Source organism: Rhea americana, unplaced genomic scaffold, assembly GCF_003343005.1.
Source record: "Rhea americana isolate MKP2758 unplaced genomic scaffold, rheAme1 scaffold_2, whole genome shotgun sequence".
Classification (NCBI taxonomy): domain Eukaryota; kingdom Metazoa; phylum Chordata; class Aves; order Rheiformes; family Rheidae; genus Rhea; species Rhea americana.
This window is the reverse complement of record NW_028186149.1, coordinates 8247531-8274558: the sequence shown is the minus strand read 5'-3', so window position 1 is coordinate 8274558 and position 27028 is coordinate 8247531. Positions and strand designations below refer to the sequence as shown.

The 27028-nt window shown below is 35.8% G+C and overlaps 2 protein-coding genes across 2 annotated transcripts in view; one reads left to right on the top strand and one right to left on the bottom strand.

The window, feature by feature from the left end:
• The window catches only part of MYEF2 (myelin expression factor 2), a 19308-nt gene extending 389 nt beyond the window's left edge, over window positions 1-18919 (top strand). Inside the window, exons 2-17 of the mRNA XM_085303668.1 lie at window positions 4369-4598; window positions 5808-5860; window positions 7152-7159; window positions 7269-7362; window positions 8264-8455; window positions 9164-9317; window positions 9776-9825; window positions 9933-9996; window positions 10194-10295; window positions 10494-10544; window positions 10622-10690; window positions 10982-11080; window positions 13931-14002; window positions 15192-15400; window positions 15511-15562; window positions 18037-18919. Coding sequence (XP_085159794.1) covers window positions 4369-4598; window positions 5808-5860; window positions 7152-7159; window positions 7269-7362; window positions 8264-8455; window positions 9164-9317; window positions 9776-9825; window positions 9933-9996; window positions 10194-10295; window positions 10494-10544; window positions 10622-10690; window positions 10982-11080; window positions 13931-14002; window positions 15192-15400; window positions 15511-15562; window positions 18037-18200 — 1663 coding nt within the window. The 3' untranslated portion in view covers window positions 18201-18919. The remainder of the gene's footprint in view (window positions 1-4368; window positions 4599-5807; window positions 5861-7151; window positions 7160-7268; window positions 7363-8263; window positions 8456-9163; window positions 9318-9775; window positions 9826-9932; window positions 9997-10193; window positions 10296-10493; window positions 10545-10621; window positions 10691-10981; window positions 11081-13930; window positions 14003-15191; window positions 15401-15510; window positions 15563-18036) is intronic.
• On the bottom strand, window positions 18911-27022 carry SLC24A5 (solute carrier family 24 member 5). Its single transcript, XM_085303411.1, has 8 exons — window positions 26623-27022; window positions 25244-25327; window positions 25045-25148; window positions 24627-24727; window positions 23584-23867; window positions 22826-23032; window positions 19815-19916; window positions 18911-19285 (listed from the first exon to the last, which is right to left on the bottom strand). Exons 1-8 carry the CDS (start codon window positions 26687-26689, stop codon window positions 18963-18965), a joined length of 1272 nt encoding a protein of 423 aa, XP_085159537.1. The 5' UTR covers window positions 26690-27022; the 3' UTR covers window positions 18911-18962.
• Window positions 27023-27028: the final 6 nt, after the last annotated feature.

Sequence of the window (27028 nt, the reverse complement as noted above, 5' to 3'; positions counted from 1 at the left end):
GGCGCGGGGGAGGCGGCGGGCCGGGCCGGGAAGCGGCGCCGGGGGCGGCTGCTGCTGCTCGGGACCGCAGGCTGCCGGGGCTCCTGCCAGGTCAGTTCTGCAGGTGCTGTGATGTGCTCTGGGTAGGCCGGTTCCCACAGGGTCTGTTTCTAGGAAGTGTTYTGGGTTGTTTATTTTTTTCCCCCACTGTTTACATTTCTGCTTTTTTACTAGTATGATTTGTAAAGCCTTTGCATTAATCGTTATTTACATGAGAACGGTAAGAAAGCTCTTCAGTGACTTACTAAAAACATCACACAAACTTTTTCTCTAAATAGTACAACCGTGTTGTATGGAATATGTAAGCTATGTCTCGTTTATGAGGGGTTTAGTGTAAGGGAGTCTGAAATACTATCTCTTGGAATAATTCAGTGAATGGCCTCCTGAAGTTTTTGTTAGTTTTGATGTCAGGCTTCCAGGATTATCATTCTCTGGCTGAACTAGTTTTTGGCCTCACATCACTGGAATTTCAGCTTCTCGTATTATCTAATTCATATATTGGAGGGAAAATGCATTTTGTGGCAGAGCTGCTATGGCAGTACATCAAGGCTATTGAGATCTGTAGTGTTTTGACATGTTACAAGCAGCTGAAGCCTGATACTGTTGTGTTAAAAATACATACGGGATCAAGTTCTATATAAAGCTGAAGGAATAAAGGCATATTTCATGCCTTTACTTGATGCACTATAAAATTCATGTAGTTCATATGTTATAAATCTCGCATTACTACAAGACAACATTTTATTTTTTTCAGGGCTGAGCCCACAAGTTCCAATCTGCGCAAATTATAGTTTGCATTTTCGCAGGAAGATTGTTACTTTTTCACATCTTCAAGGAATGCAGTATTTCACTGCCTTTTCAGGTTGTTACTGTTAAAACAATTACTTTATTTCTCTGTATCCTTACCTCTGTCACTACTTTTTTTTTCCCTCCAAACACAAGCAAATGAAAAATCCTAGCTGTTCTGTGTGATAGAAATCACAACCTTAAGTTTGAAAATAACGCAAAGTTTCTAGTGGCAGGGTTTCAAATCTTATTCTTTCATTACAGTTGCCAGTCTGCCCAAAACACATATGCAAAGGATTAAGCTGTCAGTGTGGAGGTGAAACGTACTACCTAATTTTAGTAACCAGGTTTGTTTAGCACTCGGATTAAATTGGATAGGAATCTCGGTCTCAGCTTGCACTTCTGTAAGTTTGTTGTATTGAGCAATAGAACTGTTCAGCACAACGTAGCTAAATTGATGTACGTGCTTTAGAACCACTCATGCAACTGTGGAATTTCTGCAATTCGCCATTCACTGATCTTACACTTTATAGGGCCATTTGTGAGGCGAGAAATAGAAGTTTGTGGGAAAAAAAAATAAGCACCCAGGGTTTTTCAGAGTGACTTATCTTGTGCTGAATGTTTTGGGGGCTTCTATCTTTGTATTTATATATGTGGAAGGCTTACCTTTGATTTCCAGAACACCTTTATAAGGCGAAGTCATTATTCAAAAGGTTAACATTCTTTGTTTTAACCAATGAGGAAAACTTTTTTTTTTTTTTTTGTAAGAAATCACTTTTTTCTAAGAAATGGGCTTTTCTTTTCAACCTAGAAATCTGCTACAGGTAAATGTTAAGACAAATCCATATATAAAATGATTAATTCATTAAAAAGATTAAGAGTAGAAGTAGTGTAGAAAAGTAGAAATTACAGTTATTTTGAGAGAGGATAATTCATAGTTTCTGAGGCTCTTCTCAGTGGTGTACAAGTGACTAAGGCAACATTGCTTTGAGTGTATTCTTCAGTTGCAAGTGTTCTTAATATTCAGATACGAGAGTAAGGGCTAGATCCACAAAAGGATTTTGACACTAGACAGTTTTAATTCCTGAGACTCTAACTGAAATTTCTTAAGAAACAGTACATCTTAAACACAACTAGTTGAAAGAGATTCCATCCTCTAGAATGGTCACTGGCCTGATGGTTTTGGCAGGTGAGCTTTGTGAAAAGGATTGGTGGCTTTTATTTTATTTATTTATTTTTATTCCCTAACTTCACGGAAGTGTGGCTATGAAGCTTGGACCAAGTGAAGTGTCTTGTTGTTTCCCAGATATGAGAGTCTAATTTTTTTTCAAAAATTAGTTTATGTCGGATTCATCACCTCTGTGTTTTCCACTGGCTAGTACAGCCAAGTCCTGTAGATCCTGTGGATTCTGTATTTGGAGAATTAGCTTTTCCTGTGCATTACACTGAGTACCTAGGTGCTGTTTCATAATCCTTTAAGCAGGAAAGAACTTAAAAGGCTAATAGGAATCCATGGATCTAATCCTGAAACTTAAGGAAGAACTCAGATTTTAATAGGTACATCAGTGGGCAGAAGTTCTGCATTCATAGATGGAACTGGATTCAGAGGAACTGATCTGACTGGAAAACTGATATTCTACCCTTTCTATTCCCTGCTCTCCTGCAGTTTGCATCCAGTTACTTTGCACCTGCATATTTCCCCCCCACCTTTTCACTTCATTACGCAGTCACACAAGAACTGTACTGCCACAGCAGACAGGAGGGTGTGGAGGAGGAGTGATGCAGAGGGAGTTTGGAGGACACTTGAACTTGATAATATGTTGTTGACTTTGAATGTTTTAAATTTTACAAATACTTAACCCAAAGCAGTGTCTGTGCGTATCTTGGTAGATAGTCCTACATTAATGCAATTGTAAACATAGGGCCATGAAGTTCGTATCATATGAATGCTTTATAACTGGGAAAAAATCATGGGAGAAGAGTGATTTATTTCAAATTATGCCTCCTGAAAAGTGCACAAGCCTGAGTAGATAACAAATTTAGCTTCATGGAAGGTAATTTGCACATGCTCTGAGTATAAGTTTTTTTTTTAATAACTTTGCAAAGAGAACTGGAAATACTCATTTAAATAAAATAAAAATCAGTGACCTAGTCAGATACTGTAGTTGTAAAACTGAAATACTTATTTTGACTTTTTTTTTTCCGCCTAGATATATCCTGAAGTGTCAAAACTGGACAAAAGCTTTAGGTTCACTTGGCCTTCTGAAATGTGGGAAAAATTTTGAATAGAGTAATATAAATCAAGAAAAAGGGCTCATGATTAGTCCTGTAGGACGCTTAAGTAATTGTTGCAACTCAAGTGGCTAACACTGACTTTTTAAAATGAAAAAGTCTTTTTTTTTTTTTTTTTTTTAAGTTTCCCTTTACGTTGCAGTGAGATTTGAATGAGACATCTATATCTAAGTGGCATGTGTTTAATAGATCGCATTTATGTGTCTTTATCATTGGAGCCTTTCAATTCAGTGGTTCAACTCCCTTGAAAGTAACAAGTCAGGCGCCTTGATTCCCCGTTAGCGTACTAAATTACCTTTTGATAGTAACACTTCCAAGAGTGCTGAAGAGATTTGGCTTCTGTCTTGGATATTTCATCTAATTCTGTTCAAAGAATATAATTTTATTGAAGTTGAGAAATGGACTGCTTTAACAAATTTTCTTGCATTTTTCATCGTTTAAAATGTCTTTATTTTTAGGAAAAAATATTATTCTTTCTAAATTTTTGAAGGGCCAGATCTTTTTTGCATGTTTTTAATGGATAATACCTGATGACTTAATTAGTCTTAGAGGCAGAGCATGTCTTCCTACACCTATTTCCTATGCATTTGACATATTTTCAAATTTTAACTTTATTAACTTTAATAAAATTAAATGTACATTTGTGCTTCTTAATTGAATTTTAGTTTTAATTTCTGTCTAAATGTGATCTGGCACAAGTTATGAATAAAAATTATTGATGTGGTAAACAATGTAATTTGCCTATCAGAGTTAATTTTTATATATTTATTATTCCATTGAATGAAATATACCAAGCTCTTCCATGGATTAAATTGTTTGAGGTGTCGCTTCTGTGGTGAACACTGTGCAAACTTAGCCAAGTCTAATGTGAAAGCTGTTGAAGTACCAGAGTATGGATGCCATGGGTTATTTTTTTTCAGCTGAGATACTGCCAGTTGTATTTTAATGTTTGTAGTACTTTCATAATATTGTCTTGCTGAATCTTGAAAGGCATAATGGAAATGGAATGTAACTGAAGTAGTGAGATATGATTTCTGCAGTTACAATATTGAATAAATTTTTCATGTCATCCATTTTTATTTTAAATAAGCCCCATGTTTTGAAGTAAGACTGGTAAAATGAAATGATTTTTTTCTAGTTTGAAAAGCACAATTTGGCATTGTGGGAGTTCTAATAGCATAGGAAGTATAGAACCTAGTGTAATAGTATAATTATTCAGTGCAAATCTTTTTTTTTTTTTTTTTAATGTAGGGATAATGATGAGACAGCAAAAGAAGAGAAGGCACTTGTGAAAGAGAAGTATGTTCCAAAACCAAAGGCAATCCCTTCTCTTGGAAACAAGAATAGATTCCATCCCTATTCAAAAGACAAGAATGTGGGCACTGGAGAGAAGAAAACTATCAATCGTAATAGAGTTTTCATTAGCAACATCCCGTATGACATGAAATGGCAAGCTATTAAAGATCTTATGAGAGAGAAAGGTAACTTATTCCTGATAATGCACTTCATTATAGAAAGGGGAAGAACTTACATACAATATATATGTCCTTTGAGCCACACAGATTTGATTTTTATCTATTTATTTATTTGGGCCTTTACTTGATACATCTATCTTCCTTCCCCCTCTTCCATCTGAGACAATTGCATTGCAGGATAGGATGAGTAAATGAAGTGTTTATGATCTTGTGCCATTCTAGTGTGACAATAGAGAGTATATGCATGACGACTTAAAGAGATTGTGTTTCGTCTAGTTGTAGTCTTTGTAGATTTTTTTTTTAAGGGCTATTGTATTTAAGCAACACGTATAGTGTGTTAACATATGAATAATAAAGGATGTCTTTCAAAAGTTGTTTTGTATTTCTTTGGTAGAATCTGGCTGTGGAATAACTTTTGTCTGCATTGTCACTATTGCCATGACTGTTTGTCTGGAGATTTATATTAAAAGCTTATTATTATTGTTGCAGTTTTGATAGAGTAATCTTAATACCCCCAAATCCTTATTTTTAAGTTTGAGGAAAGTAATCCCAATATATGAATTACGTAAAAAGTTAGTCCTGTATTTTTCTTGAAAATACTGATTCTTCAAAAGTAATGCAAAGCACACTTAGATTCTAGGCTGTGAAAAATGCCAAAAAACCTGTTGTCACTGCTGGTGTATCTGTTGTAAGGTGACGTGACTATTTGATTTTTTTTTTTTTTAACTGAAACTTCCTACTTTAGAAAGTGAGTGGCTTGCTGTGAAATATTTGATGTGTAAATTTGGTTATTATTGAAGGCAAACTTATGATTGAAGACATTCAGGTAGAAAGTCACCTTAAAACAGGTGTTGTGAGTAGGATATAAATGTAACACTTTTTAGTGAATGTTGACGTTTCATTTGTTAGGTTAAGGGACTGTGTATTTCTGAATTTGTTCACCAACTATATCATACTGGCCAAACTATGATCTGTAGTATGAATTAGGTTAAATATAGTTGTTTGTTTTTAGCTTTTGAGAATGTGGCTGCTGAATTATTTCTGAAAATTAGCTAAATTACATAGCCATTGACAGGAGGTATGTTGGTCTGGTTTTGATTGTTGGTGAATAATAGGYGCTTCTCTGTAGAGTTGTGCACAGGGGCACAGTAAAGAAAGATACTGGTGTTTAAATGCATTGTCTCTTGGTATTTTCCCTTTGTATGTCTTATGTAGTTGGTGAGGTTACATACGTGGAGCTGTTTAAGGATGCTGAAGGAAAATCAAGGGTAAGTGCCGTGGGCAACAATCTGCTAGAGGTTTAAAGTTCCTCAGCAGTTTTATTTTTGTATAATACCTGTACCAGTTATTGGAAAGTAAGTTTCATTTTTTTACAACAATTTTCATCAGGGTTCTCTATTAGAAATAGTTGGACACTTCCATGCAACTCAGACTAGCTGGCTGTAAAGGACAATACTTTGTAAACATTAACAAATGGCATTGACTTAATTCTTCTTTTTAGCCAACATGTTTGTTTTGTTACAAATCTGTTTCATATAAAGGATGTTCAATAAACCACTGATTAGACTTAAAATTTTGTTAGTGAAGTATTCTCTTCTTGAGGCCAATAACTATAAAAATGTTAAGAATATACTGTTTGAAGTTCCTGATTTGACAGCTTTGCAGGGTTGCTACTCTGAACACTGGATTAACGTATTTGCTTTTTTAAAAAACTAAATGGATGGAGATGGTTGGTAGCCAACGGAGTGCCAGCAATGAGGCACTGAGAGTGAAGATTGGTTAAAGCTTCTTTGTCGTCTTAAAAATAGTCAAAAGTGTGGCTGATAGCAGCTCGAACCTGCAGTGGGAGCAAGAGAAATGCAGGTTTGAGTCTTAACTGAAGTTGTAACAATTGTTGTAAATGACTTTCTTCAATGCTTATTAAAACTAAAACATACTTTCAGCTTTGTTTTAGTTAGAGCAATTCTAAACTCTTTGCTTTATTAGAAGGATTTTGGTGCAGTCAATAAGGTTATTTTCTTACAAAGTAATCTTACAAAGTCAAATATGCTAGCAATACTGAAGATGTTTGCAGACTCCTTGTTCATCGTACTGGTGTATTTGATTATGTGGATTTGAATTTCATAGTCAGTTGTCAGCTTTTAATGACACAATGAGTGTCTTGATTTTTTTTTTTTTTTTTTTTTTCTTTTTTTTTCTTCCCTTTTTTTTTTTTTTTTTTTTTTCTTGTTCCCTTCCCCTCCCCACCCCAGTTATCCTTACATGGATCTGTGTGGCACTTTTCTGTTGTCCAATTCTGGTTTGGCTCAAAGAGAATAAAATACAATATAATGTATTCTCTTGCATTTCAATGGTACGTATGTTAAAAGAATAGGAGAAATTCAGCTTGACTACATGCAGAGAATGTGTTATGATTTCTGAAGCTGAAAATAGCTTGGTGAATAGTTACTTAACAGTGAGCTGGGATCTTTAACTGGAAAATTAAATACTCTATTATATCTGCTGACTGACTTTTTTTTTTTTCTCTTTACATATGATGACAAATCATCATGGATATAGGGTTGTGGGTAAGTTTCTTTTTTCTGTGTGTGTAGAGACACATTGCTATCCAAAATTTTGTTAATTTTAACATCTTAAACTTTGTTTTAATGCTCCAAATATTTTGTTCCCTCTAAGTGTGGTTGAATTCAAAGATGAAGAATTTGTTAAGAAAGCATTAGAAACTATGAACAAATATGATCTTAGTGGAAGACCCCTGAATATTAAAGAGGTATGAATATTGCTGCTGCTGTTCATTTGAAATAGTGAGGACACTCTAAATACTAGAATGACATTGTATTGTTTCTGAGTGTCTTATTTGTGTACTTTTTAGTTTAATTGTATTTATGATGTTTTCTTAATGGGCTAAAATGTCTTCTGGCTTGCAGAAAATCTTGATACTATATGATGTGAACTGACAAACAGACTGTGTCCTAAAGTCAAAATAATCAAATGCTATCTTTCTTTAAAGCAATATTGTCTTTAACCTCATACTTTTATCTGAGTGTTGTCCGCTGCTGTTAGGTTCAGATTATTTGCTTGTTTCAGAATTCGATTTTGGGCAGAACAAGCTTAGTATCAGACTACTAAATACTTTCCAAAAAAAAAAAAAAAAAAAAGAGAGAGAGAGAGGAGGGAAGGGTTGGGAGTAGGGTACTTGTGCGGATTGGGAAGTGAAATTAATGTCAACATTTTTATTGTAGTGTTGTAGCATATAATGGTGTCTGATGCAGTTCTTTATGTCCATTTATAACTTTAATAATGGTATTAACACATCAAAGAAAACTAATTAAATTAATTCAGTTCTTGGAAGAAGGTACTAGACTGTCAGTCCTTTAGATTGAAATCTTTTCTACTTGTCCATAGGCTAGGTACAGCATGTGAAGTGGCAGTGCACGCTTCCTCAACAAGTGCTTTGCCAATATGCCTCAACCCTCATCTGAAAGGACCCACCTCTAGAGGTGAGGGAATTAGGTCTCCATGCTAATACAGTTCTTGATCCCTCTGACATGGACAAGGATACTAGTTGATAATTTTGATGGGTTTATGTAGAATTTCAAATAGTACCTTTTTTTTTATTACTAGTCCTGCTATTGATGATTAAGCTAGCTTTATTTTTGCACGTGTTGCAGGATCCTGATGGTGAACATGCTCGTAGGGCACTACAGCGTGTAGGAGGACAGTTTCCGGGAGGACATGGACCTGATATGACACCTGGATTAATGAATTTACCGCCCTCTATTCTCAATAATCCAAACATTCCTCCTGAGGTTATCAGTAACTTGCAGGCAGGCAGGCTTGGGTCCACTATTTTTGTTGCTAATGTAAGTTTGAGTATCAATTTTAAAACTGTAGTGTTTGATCTTCTCGAAACACATTATATTTCTGCATAATTCAGTTTTAATATAAAGAAGAATTGAGAAATCTTAGTTCATAGTTAGTGTATTTGGCTAAAAAGCAGAATCTATAGCCAGATTTTGGACATGAAAGATATGTTAAGCTCTTAAAATTGACATATACTTTTAATAATTATATAAAGTATTTATTCCGATCAACAGGTGATTGCACATCTTTTCACTGTTTACTTACAATGGTGTTTTTTCATTATATTTTTTAAAAATTCAATATACATGTCAGATTATTTTGCTAATTACTTTAGATTAATTTAGTTACATTTGGTGGGAATGCTTACTTCATTGGGTTTTTTATATGCACAAATTTAAGAAATAGACTATAATATTTCTAAAGGGAAACATATAGGGTACCGCTGCTCTTAAAAAGAACCCATCCCCTCAATTTTGATATGTTAATTCAAAAAGAAAAATAGGTATACATAGTATAAGCTGTTGCTTTTAAGTTAAACTTTTTGTTAGGCTTGGTTATAGTGTGTATATTACAAAATCATAGTAAGTTATGAATATCAAGCGTTTTGAGAACCTGAAGAAAACCTATTACAATATAAAAAATCTCTTCCAAGCTTAATGGCAGAACAGAAATGTGCACTGAAATTAATTGTATATTCTATATATAAGCTTGACTTCAAAGTTGGCTGGAAGAAACTGAAGGAGGTGTTCAGCATTGCTGGAACTGTAAAACGTGCAGACATCAAAGAAGACAAAGATGGCAAGAGTCGAGGAATGGGAACAGTTACATTTGAACAAGCAATTGAAGCTGTTCAAGCAATATGTATCCTTGGTTTTGAAAAATAATTGGTCATATATGGATTAATCTTTGGTTAATGGCTTCTAATAGTGTAGTTTTGCAGATGATGCTTATTTGCATTGCAGCTAGTGTATTGGGAACTAGAGTATATTATTCATTTTTTTAATTAATCACTGAATTTACTTCTAAAATTTAATAAGGTGTCCCTGATAATGTTAAAGAAGCTTAATATATAGAACATAACATGTACAAAAACAATTTTCATGTTCCTAATAGTTTATATAGTCTCTTTACCACAGCTTTAAGTCATTGCTAAGAGTAAGCTTTTAAAGTGAAATGTAGTGATTTTTGATTTGACATTTTACAGATTATACAAGGAAAGATAGGGCTGCTAAAAATGGTGGGACAAGTAAATTTTTACAATGATTTTTCTAAAATGAATCGTCTTTTGTAGTTAAATTCCTTGACTTGCATTTCCTCAGCTATGTTCAATGGACAGTTCTTGTTTGATAGACCCATGCATGTAAAAATGGTAAGTTGTTTACTTATTTCTGTCTTGCATATCTCTGCTAAAACATTAAAAGGATTTTAAGGATTTTAGCATAATATCTGTGCTCCTTTTTTTTTTTTTTNAATCAGGATGACAAATCAATTCCTCATGAGGACTTCCGTGTTGCAGACAGCAAGACTCCACAGTTACCTCGTGAGTACAGACTCTTGTCTTTTGGGTAGGATAGGGCAAGAGGTATTTCTCCCTCCACCCCTCCTGAGCTTCAGATACAGATATAGTCTTGGAACAGTTTTGGTACTGCTTTGTGCTTACTTGTACAGATAGTTGTGTGTTCTTATGATACAGGAGTTCTTCTTTTCTTATAGCGCTTACTCTGATTTTTTTTCAAGGTGGTCTTGGTGGCATTGGTATGGGACTTGGACCAGGTGGACAACCCATCAGTGCGACACAATTGAGCATGGGCGGTGGAATGGGCAATATAGGTCCAGGAGGTAAATTTGTGCTCTTAGTTTCTAAGTTAGACAAATTTAAGTTGATAACAGTAGTTTCTGTTTTTGGAGGAATTATATACTCCTATCAAAGCAAGCCTTGTGTAGTATGCCTTTGAAATGTTAACTGTCTCTGCATGTACAAAATCTAGTAGGAACTAAACTGTCTTCCTAAGTGGCGTTTGTCTTTTTGGCTTAAAGGTATAGGAATGGATGGTCCAGGATTTGGTGGAATGAACCGAATAGGAGGCGGTATGTTTAGTGAAGTTCTTCGTATTAAGTAATTTTTTAAAAATACTGTATAGAAAGCACTTTGCCTTATTACGCAGGGCTTGCTGGCTTTCGTGGAATGGAAGGGATGGCTAATATGGGAGGATTTGGAGTCAGCCGAATGGGAGGTAGGTGAATATTGTTCCTTTCCACTTCTTACTGCTAACTTGTGAGCCGTATCAAAACCTCTCCCTTTTTTTTTTATAGGGATGGATAAGGTAGATGACTTCAGAGGAAATATGGCCGGTGGCATGAGTGGAGGCATGACAGCTGGCGTGGGAAACAATTAGTAAAATGCCTCTGACTTGTGCTTTAAATTCATTTCTCTTTCAGTAAGCAACTGTGAAACAAGACTCTTATGAACATCAGATTTGATATATGTAACGGAATATTACCATTTTGCGCTTTGTTCCYGACAGAAATGTTTCGTGGTGGAATAGGAGGAAATATGGACAGAGATTTTGGGCGTAGTGACATGGCACTGAACCGTGGCTTTGGAGATTCTTTTGGAAGAATGGGTACGATAACTATTACATTTTCTGTGGCAAATCAAAACATAATATTGGAAGACCTTTACTAATAGACAAACCAAGAAAACGCCTGATTTCATTTGATCATCTTTCTCTGTCCCCTTACTGTAAGAGTGTGATCTAAGTGTTTATTAAAGCCATCTCTGAAGATGGGTGTTAGTGTGGAGTGTTTTTCCTCTGTAAAATAGTGATTTGAATACAGTGTTTAGCTTCATATAGTTAACTGTCAGATATTGTGTAGTTTGAATACTAAAACATACTTTCGGGAATCCTGGACAAGCTGTAAGTGTGCTAACTTTGTAACTTGTGGGAACCTGCTTTCGCAAAGACATATTGGAAAAGTTGTTCTTATTGCAAATCAGGTAGTATTGGATAGGAATGGTAAATTCTGGTGCCCTGTAGGTGTTTCTCCCTGTCCTTTTTATTCTGCAGATGCTAGTTTCTTCCAGCTTTTTCTCATGCAGCTTAGAACAGGATTTACTGACCTCTTCTGAATCTGGGCTAGCTTTGTTTAGTTTACAGATGCTGAGTTGTTGACTAAGTTTCATTTTGCTACTTTTGGCTTCCTTCAGATGAAGCACTCTTCTGTCTGAATAGAGCATATGAGGCCTGGAAGTGCCCTGGCATAGAATCTTCTTGCAGTTTGTTACTGTACTCTTACCAGGTTAAATACATGAGAGCAGAAAGGTGGGTTTTTTGGGTAGTGGTGGTGGTGTGTTGTTGTATTTCTATTCCCCGTTTCTGCTCCTTCAGTTTCTCACTCCAAAGGCAGAGAGCTGTGATTAGAGCATAAGGTTTGTGTGCTTTAAGAAAAGTTGAACTTTTTTTCTGCCCCCTCATAAAAAGAGTGACTCTTGTGTGCTTCTTTTCAAGCACTTGTAATCGTGTAAAAGTGGTAAAATGTAGTAAAGTTGCTAGTTGAGTTAGTATTAATGTCTTGGCATTAATGTCTTAGAAATCAAGCATATGCTTTCACTGTACTTGCAACATGGGATAAACATCTCATCTGTTTCTTGAGTGAAATCCAAAGTCACTTTAGTTAGAAATGCTTGTAGAAGTACAAGACTTGTAAGTCTTCTAGTAACAACAGTGATCATACTGAGACTGAAAAACATTGAAAAACAAACAGTCACTGTGGAGAAACTGGATATGGGAGTCAATCATTCTGTGGGTCTGAGCAAGTTTTTTTTTTTTTAAGGAGAAAAAAAAGACCATTTGAAGAAAGTGATAGGGAGAGGGTGTTTCTAAGGTCAGGAACTACTGAATGCTTGCTTAGTAGGTATGCCTAAGGTTTTTATTGCATCTTAATTGATTTCATTACAGAGATTTCTTTTTCCTTTTAAAAGGGAGTGGGTGTAGCTAGGGTGCACTTACAAACAAACAGAGTTTTTGGTTTGTGAGGTGTTTTTTTTTTTTTTTTTTTTTTTTTTTTAAAGTGAGATTTCAACCCCCAGTTCCATTTAGGGTGGGGAAATAGTCCTGTTAGCAGCAAGCTCAAAATTTGGCTTGGTGTTTCAGTGCAATATGCTAATGAATAAGTATTAAATTTTCCTTGTAATAAACTGTTGGCTGAAGTACTGGAATAATAGTGCTCGTGCTGAACAACCGTAGCCTTTTAAGCAGGTTAGTCTATTTTTTGAGATCTGGATATTGCTATGACAGCATCTTGTCTGAAGGAGACAGATGTTTTTTCAAGAGACGGCAGAGAATAATTGTTGTTCTGAACTGTATGGAGAAGATGAATGTGATGGAAGTCTGGTTATGTGGAAAATACATTTCTATCAGAAGTGATCCTTTTTAGATATTGAGAGTGGTGTATAGACTAAAGAAGCCAGTTATTAATCTATTTTTCCGTAAGTAAAAACTGAGCTGTTTCTCTTGGGGATGAAAATCAAGCAAGGTGTATGTAGCAGTTCCAGAATTATCTGCAAATTACCACTTCCTTTGATACAGGTTAATAGCAGGGATTATATTATCTATATTCTGAAATTTTTGCCCATTATTTTAAGAACCTGTCTTTTGTCAGTGCAGTATTGCTGTTAGGCCTCTTCTGTCTTCAGAGTGCTTTTTTCTTTTTTTTAATAGAATCTAGGTTTATTGGAATTAATTTTGCCTAGTTTGTTCTATAGAACAAATAGAAGTACTTGTTACAGAATTTGAACAGACATTATTTTATTCTTCCATCAAAGAAATTTATTTTCTACAATTCTAGAAGCTCCCTTGGGATTACTTTTCTGAATCTTAATGCTTCAGTGAAAGGGTTACTTTTTTTAATCCATACTAGAATCATCATCTGTGATACCATTCTGAAGATTACATGTTCCTGTCAGGCAGCCTTTAAAAAGTGTCTCCTCTACCTTTTTCCTTCTCCCTTTTCCTCACCAAACTCTATTGACTCTTTCTGTATATACTGTAATGAGGGAAATCCAGAGAGTTACTCCTAGATTTTGCATTGGTCTCTCTAAAATGAGGGAAACTAGGGCATTTCCACCTGATGAAGTACAAATAAGGTGAATCCCTTCAGCCTTGAGAATGAGGTTGTTCTTTCCAAAGTGGGAAATGCTTCTTTAATTTACTTGTGCTGCTGGTAGATGGTCAGAGAGAAAATTGTTGTTAGAAATTGTAGTAGCTTAAGACTTGTAATAGAGAAGAGGGAACTCTTCCCCCCCCCCCCCGTTTCCTACCTCATTTGCATAATAAAGTAAGGCACAGGTGAAAATGTTCCATAGAAAATGATTGCCAGGTGACATTGAGATCAGGGCTCTTCATCAGTGTGTGCTTTGTTGTCACTAATTAATAGCTTCAGCATATGTCCCTTTATTTTTTTTTTCTGTTTAGGTGGTACAATGGTTGGTGTTTTTGCAGGAGAAGTAGGAGCATCTAAGATGGGCCCAGTAGGACCTGTATTGAGTAGGTTGACTTGTTTCAATAGAATGCAAATATGTATGCAAGGTAATAATACAGTGAGCATGTACATGGAGAATTTTTGTTGTGGTGTAGTGCTGTCAGTGATAAAAGAGGTAGAATTCTGTCTCTTGTGACCGCAGATCTAATAGTTTATGAAGCAGTTTTGTTGAGGTAAAAGATCAGAGGAAAATGTACTAATACAGTCTTTCTTTTAATCTTAGCTTTGAAACCATTTGGACTTCTGCTGTTCTTTATGTTGATGGAGAAGTATTTCAAGTAAACTTGTGTTTCAGGAAAAAAGGCAGGGTTATTTGTGTGAACTTCATAAAGCAGAACTTGTTTGTTTCAATGATGAGAAATTATTTTCATACCCAATCAAAGCTTGAGTTTCCAATTATCAGTCAGTTTAATTTTGTGCAAAACTCCAATACTGAGTTTGTATTATGGCAAATGTCTGAGACCTTCAAGCTAGAGCAGGTAAGAAACTAAGATTTTGCTAGTGGTCATCTTGAGAGGCATACCACTTAAAGAAAAGATCCCCATGGATAATCTTGATAGTTCTACTTTATACTAAAAGCTTTCTAGGCTCATAATTAAAAATTAATGGGATATTTGAATACTATTAATCTTTTTAGGTATTAATGTATATTAATACATTGTATGTATTGTAGGAAAGTGCACTCTTCACAGTAGTGCAGTAACATCTGCTCTCTGCAGAGGATGCTTTGTTTAGAAGATTGTTGTTAAGTGTGGGCATAGCTGCATTCAGTAAAGCTGAATATTTATTTTGCTTCCTGCATTTGCAGCGGTTTATATGGTCATTACCTATATCTTAATATTTCCATGGTTATTTAATCTGTTTTTGGTGTGATACATAAGATTTTAATGAAACTAGGCAGCCTTTAAATCTCAGTATCTTGCATAGTAAATGCTGAACATGTTAGATGGTATAACTAGCAGCTTGATGCAGTTTGGTTTTTATTTTGAACTAACATGTTGTATCTTCTAACACTTAATATTAGGTATGAATCACTGCATGTATGAAGTTATGCTCTGTATTGCATCAGTTTTATTAAGATTTTTTTTCTCCTGACAAAAGAATTTTAATTTTTACAAGGTACTTGTGTATTTATTACTGTATTTTTTTTTTGTTTTTTTTTTTGTTTAATTCTCCTTTTCTTTCTCTATGTAGGTGTTGGAATGGGTGGTATGAGCAGTATGCCTGGCGGAATGGGAGTAGGGATGGATCGGATGAGTTCTGGTTTTGATCGAATACGACCAACTATGGGTGGAGGCCTGGACAGGAACATCGATATGGATCGAGGATTTATGGCTGGCCCAATGGGAGGTGGCATGAGAGAGAGATTAGGCTCTAAAGGCAACCAGATATTTGTCAGAAATGTAAGCATTTGGATACACAGAAAGCATTAGCTTATTTTGAGTGCATGTTTGATTAAATATTACATAGAGAGGAACAGCATGTAACGTTGTTAATACCCTTCTTATTCTAGCTTCCTTTTGACTTGACTTGGCAGAAGCTAAAGGAGAAATTCAGTCAATGTGGTATGTATGTGAATCTCATTTGTACTAAGCTCCACTGACATCATGGTCTATATGATGTGTCTTAGATGAGCACAGCAGGATGAAGTTGTTGCCTTATCCTAAAGAAGAGTTTGACTAGCCTAATCTTTTTTTTGCTTTCCTGAGAGTTATATAAATAATTTTTACCCATGTCTTAAACATGATTCTGCAACCTGAAACCAAGGTACAATATGGCCTATGTTGTAACATCTGAGCACTCAGAGCCAAGCTTTAATCCATTTCATTAATAAAATTTCCTTCTGAGGTGTTTTTTGATTGTTTTTTGAAACAGGTGTTATGTATCCTTTGGCTGATACCTAGCCTATAACAATGTGCTTATTTTGAGTCAAATGCCTGAGGGGTTGTGGCCCTTATCCAGGTTATACATCCCTTGCAGAAATGGTACTGCATTGAGGCGGTCAGTAATTTTACCAAAGTGGCAAATATATTTTTATGAAGGTAAGTGATCCTGATTAGTGTATTTGCAGGCTGTAATGCTTCCCTTTTCATTAAAAAATAGTATCTCTTTTTATGTAAGATATAAGATCTTTTGAATATCCTGTAATTCTCTAATTTCTGTAGAAAGACAAGTTTTCTAAATTACAGAAATGAATGCAAAGTGAAGCTGGGATGTAGAAATAAATGACTGTTCTCTTCAAAACTCACTTTCAGAATGGAAAGTTTTAACTGTCTTACAGGACAGCTTTGCTTATTTTGGATAGATAGGAAAGGAAAAACATAGTAGTGGTATCTAATAGTAAAGACAGTCTTCACATAACTATTTGCAAATTTGGTATAAGTGAGAACTTGCAGTTAAACTACACTGACTTTCAGGTGTTCAGATGCTCTGTAGCTGGAGGAACTTAAAGGATGCATGCATTCAAGGACTGAAAGCTTTTGTTGCTGAATTATAGCCAAATCTAGAGTACCATCTTTCCAGAGTGAAATTCCCTCTTTTACTGCCTTCAGGGCTATGTTGCTGTTAATGTAATTTCTCAGAGATGCAGGTCTCTATCCTAGTCCCATGCTAAGAATTCCACTCAACTAAAGCTCTACATAAACTCTCAAAACAAACAAACAAACAAAAAAAGGCTGGCCCATAACTCATATTCAGTGTTTTAACTCATGCTTGATTAACAAGCTCATCTATGAAACCAATAAGACACTGTTCATCTTTGATTTTGCTTCAGAAATTTTCAGAAGTTATTCTGCGTGTTTTTTTCCCTGCCCTAACTTAATATGGATAGACACGTGAAAATAAGATTCTTCTGTAGAGCTACTAAAAATGGCAGCTCTTTGCCATTTTTAGGTAAAAAGTATTTAAAAACACATTCTTAAAGAAACACAACTTCTTATGCATGTACAGTTGTACTATCAAGTGATATATGTTGAATATCTGCATTTTTGTGAAGCTATGGATATCCTGTTAGCACCAAGCTTTTCATAATATACTTATTGAGGGGTTATTGTTTTCCAGAAATAGCTAAACAGGCCCTCGTTATTTAAAGTTTTAATTGTATGGACCACCTTTGGAGAGAGTTCAGATATTTTTATAATAATCTCCTCAGCAACGAACAGATGTAGTAATTATGTTAAATGATTTTTAAGAATGATGAGCACAAGTACAAGCAACAGATTGCTTGCATGTCAGTATCATTAGGGGCTATAAAGAATATGTCTCCCGGTGCTCAAATTTTTTTCAGTGGAAGGCCAGTCTTTTATTATATGACACTTWAAAAAGTATGTATTTTAGGGAGATTTGCTTGGTCTTACTAGCATTTTGGGGCTCAGGAATGGTGTGCTACGAACTATCTTAATAAAAAATTCATTAGCTCCAACCTTGAATGTTTTCTGTGGTACGAAGGTGTCTGTATAAAAATGTTGCCTTATGAGTAAATAGTGTCCATTTTGGAGAGAACAGAGAAAGGAATTGGGCTTTGCATGCTGCTTTCCCCCCACACTTAAGTGGTAACTACTATTTTTCAGTCTCTATTCTTGGTATGCAACTTCCTGACAAAATTACTTGATTGCTGTGATTACTTGGTATGTTATTGTGATTGTCATACTGTAGTGAACATGGTGGATTAGATCGAACTATAATTCAGCTAATGGATCTTAATAGTCACGTTTTGGCAGAGTGGCTGAATAAATGTGAAACTTAGTCTAATAGGACACTTTATTTTTTTCCCTCCAAACTTGAGGTCAAATATGACCATACTTCATCTTACTAGAAAAGAAAGACTTGAAACAATGGGTCTTGATTTGGATTCTTCACTGCTCTTTTGACCAATGTCACCTTCTCTAAGTGGTCATCAGTCTGAAAGTACTAATTTTGTATGTCTCCATGTATTATATTTGAAAATATAAAAAGCCTTTTTTGATCATTTTTAATTAGTTCTTTAAGTTGTTAGAGTATTGAAGACTTAAAGTAACTGCTGTTTAACTTATTTACTCAGGTCATGTAATGTTTGCAGAAATAAAAATGGAGAATGGAAAATCAAAAGGCTGTGGAACAGTCAGATTTGACTCACCAGAATCTGCTGAAAAAGCCTGTAGAATAATGAACGGCATAAAAATCAGTGGCAGAGAAATTGATGTACGCTTGGATCGCAATGCATAATTTAAAACTATGTATTCAGGAACATTCCTATGTCTGTTTAGCTTCTCTATTCTAGTAAGTCGTTTTTAGTAACATTGTATGCTTACAAAAGCTGTAAAAACGAACTTTTAAATCCCACCAGCCTTTAACAGTATAGTGTTTAATATACTGTGATACTTGTTAACTGAATCTTACTATGTTTGGTTTTTAAAGACAATTTGCCTGATTTATTTTTTCTTTTTTTTTTTTTTTTTTTTTTTTTTTTGGTTTTTTTTAGAGGCACTGAGCCACCTGCAGGTCCCATTAAGACAGTGGGAGCTTTGGATGCTCAGCGCCTTTGGAAAATTAGGCCAAGTGTCTCTAGTCATTCAGTTTAAATGAATGGTTATACTGTTTTTAATAAAATAAGCCATTTTCTCTGTTAATCTCAAGATTGCATAGTGGGATTTGTTTAGTGTTTCCTAGGTTGTTTTTTTTTTTATTTTTATTTTTTTCCCCAGCCTGTATCAACATTGTAATGTAAAAATTAGATGTCTTTTTTCAGGATTTTGGTTTTATATATGCATTGTAGTCATACTGTAATTCTTGACTCTAAAAGAAAGGGCTCCAAATAGGCTGTGATGTTTTTGTTCTACTTAATATTACTTTAATGCTATGACATAGTTCTGTAAATAAGATTTAGAGCCCAATGGGAGTTTTGGATTTTTTTTTTTTGGACTAAATGAAGAAACTTAACTTTCTCTCTTGCTTTTATTTTTTCTTCAGTATAATCACTGATTAAAACTAGTTACCACAGACCCTTGTAGGATTATTCCCTATGATGCCAAGTTCATATAAAATTGATAGTACAGTAAATAGTAAGTACAGTAGAAGACAAATTGCTCCCAGTTTTTTATCTATTTTCCAGCCATTCAGGTGAACTGCAAGAAAAATAAAAACAACCGAGCAGATAAGAGAAATGGCTGTATATGTCAGACCACTGCTGTTCACTTCTATGGGTCCTGATGTATTTATGAAGGCAGTTTTTATAAACCAGGGTATTCCCAAACACAGCATATCAAATACATTGGATCCTACAATGTTAGACATAGCCATATCTCCATTTCCTGCAAAACAAAAAAGATAAATGAACCTGCTTAGTTGTATCATATGAAATTGCCAAACGTTTTTGGAGGAACAGACTGTCAGCCCTGAATTTCTCGTGGAGCATCCTTTCCAGACTTTTAATTGAAAGAATATGATTATGTAGAACATGGTTTTAGGTACCATGGTCACAGAAAGACTCTCCCTAGATCACCAGCATCTGCACAGTTGCACTTAAAATAAGCTAGTCAAGCAATCCAGTCATGTTTAAAATACCATGACCTACAGTTGTGTTTTGTTGTAAAATTGTAACACTTGATCAACAGCAAATCAAATTAATCTGGAATACTTCTGAGATGCTCTGGAGCTTTTAAATGGCTGAACCACAGCTACTTCAGGTAAGCTACTTTAGTATTAGTAAACATAAGCTCTAAAAGCAGTAACAATGATTTAAAATTGCTCCTTGTAGTTCTGGAGATATTAACAGGATTCTTTTCCATAGTTCTTTTTATACACATTCAATGGAGTGAACCTGAATACCAAAATCTTTACCTTTTTGAGCCACCAGCACACTTGCAACTGTATCTGGTACACTTGTTCCTGCTGCTAGTAATGTGAGGCCCATTATTGACTCTGGAACTCCCAGTGTTTCACCTGCAATCGATTGATAAATAATGGTAGGAAATGCCAGTATGCTTAATTTTCATCCAAAGAAATTGCACTGGACTTTGCTGAAGAAAGGATTAGTAATAATATGGTAATTGCAAAAGGGATCTGCCAGCTAATTTAACTTGACTAAATATAAACTGACTGAACTATAAAGTGGTTAAAAAAAATAAATATCACCCTGTCCTTGTTCTTCAGTTGAATAAAAGAAAAGAGGAAAAAGAGAGGAACTGTAGTATACTAACTGGTTTATTTCATAAATTTTTAAAGACTTCAGTACATGGTTTCCAGTGCTCAAGAGAATGCTGGTTAGGAACTGGTCTTTCAGATACAGTAAAAATTTAAATATCTTCCCCCCTCCACTTTTGAAACATACAGTAATCTTTTATATTTTAGGGCATCTCATTGTTAGTGCTCAAAAGTCACATGAAGCAATAACTCTTATAATTACCTGCTCTTTAAAAGGGGAGGAAGGTCATTAAGATCATCACTACAATACTTAACTCTATGGCTTTAACATTTCAATTCAATTAGAAAGCTGAAATTTTTCAGTTCCTTGTTGGATTCAGAAGAATCAAAAGGAAGAATTGTTAACTCGTAAGTGCAAATAATCCTTTAGAAGCATTAGTTTCCTTTAAGTAAGTCTTGGTTTAAATTGAGAGAAGTTTTAAATTATTACTAAAAGAGCAGATTTTTTTTTCCCACTGTATTTAGCCCCTCATGTTCTGAAGGTATATTATTTTCTCACTTAAAACAGGGATTCAGGTCATCTTCAAAGTGGCCATAAGTTCTCTTAATGTAGCATTCATGAGGATCAATTATGCTGAAGTAAAGTTTGAAACTTTAAAATAATTACAGGTTATTCCAAATTTCTGGTGAGTAAAAGTATCTTAAGGTTTGGGGTTTTTTTGTTTTTTGTTTTTTTTTCCAGAAGTCTGAATTCTTACTTATAATGTTTTGATAATAATAAGCAAAGCTTTCTTAAAATAAGAAGCAGTGCACCATAAGCCAGGCCAGCAATGATTGCTTAGAATGCGTTGGCTTAGTCTAGATAGGTCTGAAACTGCTAATTAATACTGCTGCCTAATCAAAGGGGCTGAATACGATCCCATGCAGAATTTGTAGTGGTACTCTTCCATCACTCCTAATGCAAGACATTTATAGGTTGAGGGACCAAAAAGATCAGCGTGTAAACCATCCATGCTGGAAAATAATGGTTCATTCCAAGCAAACCAAGTTGAAATACAAATTAACTAACCATATGCACTAAACATTAGTTTATAGCCTCTCTGAAGGTTATAAGATAGAACTGAAACTCAGGTGAACCTGATCTTTCTTTATTAGATTTATCTTCTACTTAGAGGGTATTTTTCTCTGGCAATTGGCCATACAGAGAGAATGGTCTTATTTTTCTAACCTTTAGTTCATTTTGTGTATTAGTAGCAATATCTTGCTCTAGTAATCAAAACTTCTTTGCAAGCAACAAAAGGTTGGTATACTAAATTAGATCCATTCTTGATCAAAATTTAGTCCCAGCTATGGTACCTTTATGGGATTCTGACAGGCAGTTTATGCAACTACAGCACCTTTTCAAATTATTCTTCATGGAAAAAACTGGATTTGAGAATTTATATATATGTATTTTTTAGAGTTTTAATGTGTAAATAGAACATACTTGATTTAGATGTAGTGGGACAAAGACCCAAATGCTCCTTGTGATGACTTTTTCAAAGTTGACTAACACTAATACACTATTTGAAACTCCAGTGTACCTGCTTCCATACGAATTAGTGCTTTGTCTAGTGGAACAGCAATAACTTTAATTAAATCACGGGAATTCTGTTTCAAATGCTTCTAGCATTCAGACAGTAAACCATTGCTCTTTAGAAACAAATGGAGAATTATTTGACTGGGGAGTGACCCACCTGGTGGGTGTTACATCCAGCAATCTACTATTAATTTCTCAAAAGTCTACTGAATGCGTGAGTCTTTCTGCACTTAATAAGCAGTTTTTCATTGAACTTACTTGAAAACAAGTTTAAGATGCTGAACCAGCAGAATACTTGAGGAGGATTAGTGAGCTATAATGTGGAAATGGCAGGCTTTGTACTGTTTTATTTTCTTGTTTGGAGATTTCTGCGTTTTGTTCTTAAAATTAAAAATGATTTTTCACAAGCTGGCTGGAGAAATGATGAAATTGGGACACAGGAAGATCTTGAGGTATTAAGAGAATTATTTGCTTTTTTTAAAGCACGTTTGCACCCTTTCTTTTATGGGTGGGGAGACTTAAATGTAATGCTTTTACTGCTTCACTTTATGATGCAAATTTGTAAGAAAGATATAAATACATGCATAACGTGAATGGCTAATAAACATATGACACTATTTCAAATAGAATGGTACACAGATATGGGGATTTTTTTTTTGGCAGTTAATTTAATGCCAAGTTTCTCGTTAAAGTGTTCAAGAAATCTACAGGTCTAGAAGTAATGGATCTTTTATGAAAACTTGAACCATTAATTCCAGTCTTGGTGGATTCTATGCCTGTCTAGCTTTAGCTTGCAAGTTTAACGGTAGATATCTAATTGTTTCACTTCATGAAGCAGTTTAATGAAGCCTTCTGTCTCTTTAAACGTAGGCTATTTTTTTTGGAGCTATGTGAACAAGTTCTCATTCATGTGATGGTAAGCAGTCTGAAGCAGCTAAACTGTGAATGATTTTCATTAGGGGGAAGAAGATAGTAAACTAGGCAGTCTGAAACGTAACTTCTGTAAGTTTTGTTTCTTCGCACAGTGAAATATACACTGTTAAGCTCTGACCATCAATTGTGGGAAAGAAAACCCTTCATAGGGAGAGAACTGCTAATTCTGTATAGCAGCAACAGTTTAAGTACTTACCTGCTATTGTTATCATCCATACAAGAACGTAAGTCATTGCCGAAATCCATGCTGCTGAAAATAAAAATGTCACCATGAACCAGTTCCTCCAAAATTGTCTTCTGCAATCTGGTATTGTCAAATAGAGTAGTGTAATAACAGGAAGGGATAACACCCACAAAATTCTCTTCATGTCTGCTTCAGGCATGGTAAAGATGCTTGGATGATCTGTTGAAGAAAAAGTAGCTTGTTTTAAACTGTAGCATTAAGTTTAAAGTATTAGCATAAAATCATACAACCTGCCTCTACTTGTGAGAATGCTGGAAAAAGGTAAAAAGGAAATTCTTAAGTTATAATTAGCCTAATTACTACCCACATCAGACTGGACTAAACTCTGAATCAAATTTTATTACCATGTCACTAGGAGAACCAAGGTAGATTAAAAACTAACTTCTCTATATAGGTTTACACAAAATACTTATCAAGAATAAGTATGAACTACTCCATATATATTTTTTTTAACCTAAGTGAAGAGGAAACTGATGATCTGTAGGCATATCATAGCTATTCCTTTATTTCTGCTGTAATGCATATTTTGGGCTATGAACCTGCCATTGTCATAAGATAGCAGTATCCTGTAGCAGATAACAGTAGCAATTTTAGCTGAAGTCACTCATACTCAATTAAGAACATCTTAAAATCTCTTCATTAAAATTGATTTAGACAGGCAGGCGGTGCTTGCATGAGGCACATAGAGACAACGGTAATAATGCTTATACCTTCAGAGATTTCATCAAGCCCATGCAAACTTGTTGTAAGTTGTGAGTAGTCCAGCTCATCTTGAAAAATTCCACTATCTTTTCTTGACTGTTGACGAATTAGGGGTCTACTGTCTTCCCTCCATCCAACTAGTGGCTGCTGCTCCGCATTCTCTTCCATAGCTTTTGCAAAACATGTACAGCAGGGACTGAACTTCTTCATGATATATTGACTGATTTTAATGTCAAAACACAGTACCAGAATATAACATCCATATATAAATAATAAGGAAGCACTTTCATACCTAGGATAAGAAAGGGATTTTACATGATGTGTAATTAGGGGGAAAAAAAAGATTAACTCATTAAAATGGCTGTGGTAAGGAGAAAGAACTAATTTGTTCTGGGGGCAAAAGGAGAACACACGAAAGTTTGAGTGTCTCCTTGTATTTCAGCAGTTTGATTAACTTCCCCTACCCTGCTTAGTCTTACTTGTGTGTTGCATAGCTGCATGTGTTACAGGGGAACTTACTGACTCTAAGGGAACAAATTATATTTGCAAAATTGAGTCTTCGTGTGATGGTTAAAGGCAGGGATAGTATGTGGTATTTTGAATCAAACTTCAGAGATCTAGTACTGAACCTCTCTGACTTGCTAAGACAACAGGAATTTCAGTGCTGACTGAAAGGAGTTCAGTCAACATCAGCAGCTCATGATCTGTTTCTGGCAGACAAATGTTTCTGGTAACAGTGATGTTCTTCAAGGAGGGGCTTGAAATGAATAAACTAAGAATACCAAATGCTATGCCAAAACAGTTATGATACAAATTGTGAAGTCTGTAGAGAGAAACCTCTACAAATCATACTCTAAATAGGCAGAGTTTGAATGTTTCTGTAATAATTTTCACAAGCATTGTGTCTTTCTACCTTTTAAAGCCAGCAGGATGTTTATTTCTGTTAGTGAATGACAGTTCTGGCTACCTGAAATTTGAAGTGGTTTTGTTTGTTTTTAAACGCTGTCTCAATCTCCAGTCAACGTGAATTCAACACTACTTGTGCTCTTACCAGTAAATTCTGTTGTCCGATATCATCACAAGGACCGCCACTACACTAACTGTATACGCCAGACAGTCTCTAAATAGTGGCCAGCAGGATAGCCTTGAAACCTGCAGAACACATTCATTTAGTTTTTTTTTTTTTTTTTATCTGTAATACTTTCACTAAGTGCTGTAAATGCTGCATCAATATGTTGTTTCTATATTATGTAAAAACTTAATATTCTTAGGAATGACTTGAGTATGATATTTAACAAGTTAGTGTTTTTAAAACTTTCATAGCAAGTTATCTTAAAACTGATTACATGCTGGTTTTGCTACTAAATAATAAACTTGACAGTAGTCATAAGTCTCTCTTGGCTTTTTTCAGTAAATCAGAAAGGATAATAATTTGGCTGAGGAGTGAAACTATCAAAGATGATACATACCACACTAGAAAACAGCCCACAAGCTGCACAAATACCAAGAAGATTATAGACTGCTGATCCAAGGATGGTGCTAACACCGATATCTCCCTTTGTCACAAAGACTCCTGTAAAGAGAGTCACTCTTTCTGGTTATGTTCCAGTTTAGCATGCAAGGAAAAGAATTTTAGATTCTGAGGAGTAAAAAACATGCGTCTCTTACCTAGAAAAGCAGTGACAAGCTCTGGTGCAGAGCTTCCAGCAGCCATAAAAGTTGCTCCAGCAACATCCTGGGACAGGCCAAGGCCTGAGGACAGAGAAAAAGAACTGCTAAAAAAAAATAACCCCATATACTTCAGTAGTCTGTACCCATTACTTACATCAGCCAGTGTATGTTAGAAGCTACTATGTAGTAATAAGTAGAATTAGCTAGTAGATAGGTTTGGGCTGATTTATTTCTAACTTTTTTAATAAATTAGTTTAATAGAAAGGACCTATGGATAATGCAAGAGATTTRGGCATGATCTTAAAATAGATCTTAAAATAGACTTATTTAGGCTTTAATGCTACTTTTATGGATAAGAGTTACAGGGAGATTCCTTGGACTCTAGGGTAGTGTGGCTATCCGATCCACATTGAGTTTATCCATCTTTCAGGAAAATCCATGCCATTGTGTCTTCACATACCAGACATGTGAATTAAATTCAAACCAGTGCTGCTTGGATCTTACAGTCAAAAAGTCACTTCGTATGGACAGCGCAAGAGCCTGTCTTGCTTGAGTGAGATGAAATTTTTGTTCTGAAGCTGTTTTTGAAATATAACTATCACTTTTTGGATCAAGCTCACGCACTAAGAGCAGTATGGCTCTTAGTATGGTGGAAAACCAGTCTGAAAAAGTGCTTATCTATCATCAATAAAAAGATATATCAGCCCCACAGCAATCTTTAAGCTTGCAGTCCTTGTAAATATTCTGATCCTGGAGAATATTTTACAACACTGAAGGATATGTTTCCTTAGCTTTGTTTGTCTGACAGTTGCTTAGCCTATCTTTTTAATTCATTCATATTTTAATTCAATCATATTTCAGTATAGCCTACTGAAGCTGGAGAATTATTTCAGGGTAATTAGATTTCACCAAGCTATTGTAATTGTGGAATTTTCTTTTCTACCAGTGTCATACCTCCAATATGCAAGCAGTAGCTCACGATACTTGTTTGCTCCTTTGAGAAAAATACAGAAACTAGCAAGGAAATTATTTCCCTTGTTTCCCAGGAAGAGTTTTGGTTTCTTAGGCTTTTGTAAAGGAGCAGGGGAGAGGGCTTTATTAGCAACCTGTATGTCATGTTGCTCACCCATTATATTGTCAGCCCAGTTAACACTGAGGAAGCGCTAAGGTTTGTTTCTCCAGGCGTACTAAAAGCACGCGTTAAATAAGTGCTTCGCTTGGAACGCGATCAGAGTTTGTTTTCAAATACTGTACTGCTACGTTGTATCAACGTGAACAGGGTATCGGGCGTCGGAGCGCGGGGGCGCCGCGCTGCCTCCCGCCGCCGCGCAGGGCTGCGCTGCCAGCGGGGCCGGGGGAGCAGGACGCGCACTTACACTCGCTGATGATCTCCAGAGAAGGCAGGAAGTAATCGTCGCACACGATAGACACCGCCAGAAACATGTAAAGTATAATTATGAAATAGATAACGATTCCTCCGTCCTTCCTCTCCTGCGGTGTAAAAAATCCCTCGGGAAACTCCGACGAAGAGGAGAGGACGCAGCTCGTCCCGTTCCCTGGAAATCGAGCRCAAGAAGCGGGTTACGCGCCGACCGCCCCGCGGGCGCTTCCCAGGCGGAGGGAGGCTGGGGCCAACCGCTGTCAGCGGGGGGCGGATTCACGCTACACAGACTCGGCTCCAGCTCAGGGGCGAGCAGAGCCGCGGCGGGGAAGGGGCCAAGAGCCCCTGCGGGTCGGCCGCTGCCGGCGGGGGCCCGCGCGGGGCCGCTCCGCGGAGCCGCC

Excerpts from the sequence above, each read along its gene's own strand:
- SLC24A5 (XM_085303411.1), bottom strand. The coding sequence starts at position 26,689 with ATGTTTCTGGCGGTGTCTATCGTGTGCGACGATTACTTCCTGCCTTCT. Across the intron at positions 25,149-25,243 it reads GCTTGTCACTGCTTTTCTAG|GAGTCTTTGTGACAAAGGGA; the intron begins GTAAGAGACGCA and ends CTCTCTTTACAG. Across the intron at positions 23,868-24,626 it reads TCGGACAACAGAATTTACTG|GTATGAAAGTGCTTCCTTAT; the intron begins GTAAGAGCACAA and ends TTCTTATCCTAG.